This window comes from Trichinella spiralis, assembly GCF_000181795.1.
Source record: "Trichinella spiralis strain ISS 195 chromosome Unknown Scfld5528, whole genome shotgun sequence".
Classification (NCBI taxonomy): Eukaryota; Metazoa; Nematoda; class Enoplea; order Trichinellida; family Trichinellidae; genus Trichinella; species Trichinella spiralis.
In genome coordinates, this window is record NW_003532467.1 from 1 (window position 1) to 1,400 (window position 1,400).

Consider the following 1,400-nt stretch of genomic DNA (forward strand, 5'->3'; position numbering starts at 1 on the left):
AAGCTATTAAATGTCAGTATGAATAGCATGTATGTGAAATCGCATACATGATCGACATCAGTATGATAGTGAAAGTGTTTGAACTTCACTACGAGTAATCACTATTATATTAAATTGCACAACATTTATCGTGAAACATTACACTTGTAACATTTATGAGTATAGTGTAAATTTGTAAATTCTGTGAGTTATTTCAAGATAAGCTGTGATTTCATCAATTTGTCATAATGTAGAAAACAAGTAATCTCACACGCTAGTAATAAAATTGACGTTGAAAAGAAGTATGCTTGAATAAAGCCAGAAGCGGCATTAAGTTGTTAAAATTTTTTTTGTTTTAGATGGAATTTCTGATCAACATTCCAAATAGACCAAAAGAATGCTTCCACTAAAGCATTTCAAATCATTTCCACCCACTGAAGGAAAAAATTTTCTTTTGTTTCAATATAAAAGAAAATATGCACAGTACAGCATTTCACTTTTCAAACGTAATTTCCATGGATAAAACCCTGTTCAAACAATATGCGAAATATTTTCATTTTTTAAACGAGGTGTAATAAAGCATATGCCCGCTTTAAAAAGAAAATTTCGGGATTTATGGGGAAGGTATGGTTTATTTTAAAGAAAGTAAAGCATGCCTCACCTGCAGTTCTGGGAAATTATGACGATGAAAGTTTATTTAAACGAAGGATATCATTTTTTAACTCTTAGCAATTGCTCAAAAGGTAAGAAAGTAGTAATCGTAACATTGCAAATTATATTAAAAATTTATTTAGTGCATGCATTAAATAAATACTATATGTAATAAAATCAAACTAACTCAAGCATTGAAATTAGCTGTGCTTATTTTCGGAACAAAATTCTTTTGCTTTCATAAAAGCATCATCATATAGATTAATTTTTGCTGACGTCAGCAACTATTATAACTTGTTTGTTATTTTTAATTCTTTTGTTTCAGACAGAGAGAATGAACGTGTTGACAACGATCTACCTGAATTGCATCTCTTACCGATTCTGTTTGAAGTTTGTCAACTGGAATTCTATAGGGGGGGAGAGAAAAAAAAAAATTGGTCAGTTATAATAGAAGTAGTAAATACAACTAATCTACTAGAATGTCTAACAAACTGTGCAGCACTTATGAAGACAAACAAATGCAGCGCTATTTACTTCATTGATGAAAGCTGCATTCTATTCAAAAGAATGCGTCACTTGCAATATCATTTCATCAGAGAAAGGGCTTCTGTTTTTGCAGAGCTGCTTTTTTGTGAACCAAACATTAGATAAACAGTACCTGCATAACCAAAAAATTACGTCTTACCACTACACGCAATAATTACATTCCATACCCTTTTTAATTAAATCTGATTATTATTACAATAAAGACAAACTTTAAAATATGTATA

At 30.3% G+C, this 1,400-nt stretch overlaps 1 protein-coding gene across 1 annotated transcript; it reads left to right on the forward strand.

The window, feature by feature from the left end:
- The first annotated feature begins 631 nt into the window (after positions 1–631).
- On the forward strand, positions 632–1,281 carry Tsp_15768 (putative PAN domain protein). Its single transcript, XM_003366723.1, has 2 exons — positions 632–722; positions 956–1,281. The coding sequence occupies exons 1-2, from the start codon at positions 632–634 to the stop codon at positions 1,279–1,281; spliced, it is 417 nt and encodes a 138-aa protein (XP_003366771.1).
- Positions 1,282–1,400: the final 119 nt, after the last annotated feature.

Excerpts from the sequence above, each read along its gene's own strand:
- Tsp_15768 (XM_003366723.1), top strand. The coding sequence starts at position 632 with ATGCCTCACCTGCAGTTCTGGGAAATTATGACGATGAAAGTTTATTTA. Across the intron at positions 723-955 it reads TCTTAGCAATTGCTCAAAAG|ACAGAGAGAATGAACGTGTT; the intron begins GTAAGAAAGTAG and ends CTTTTGTTTCAG.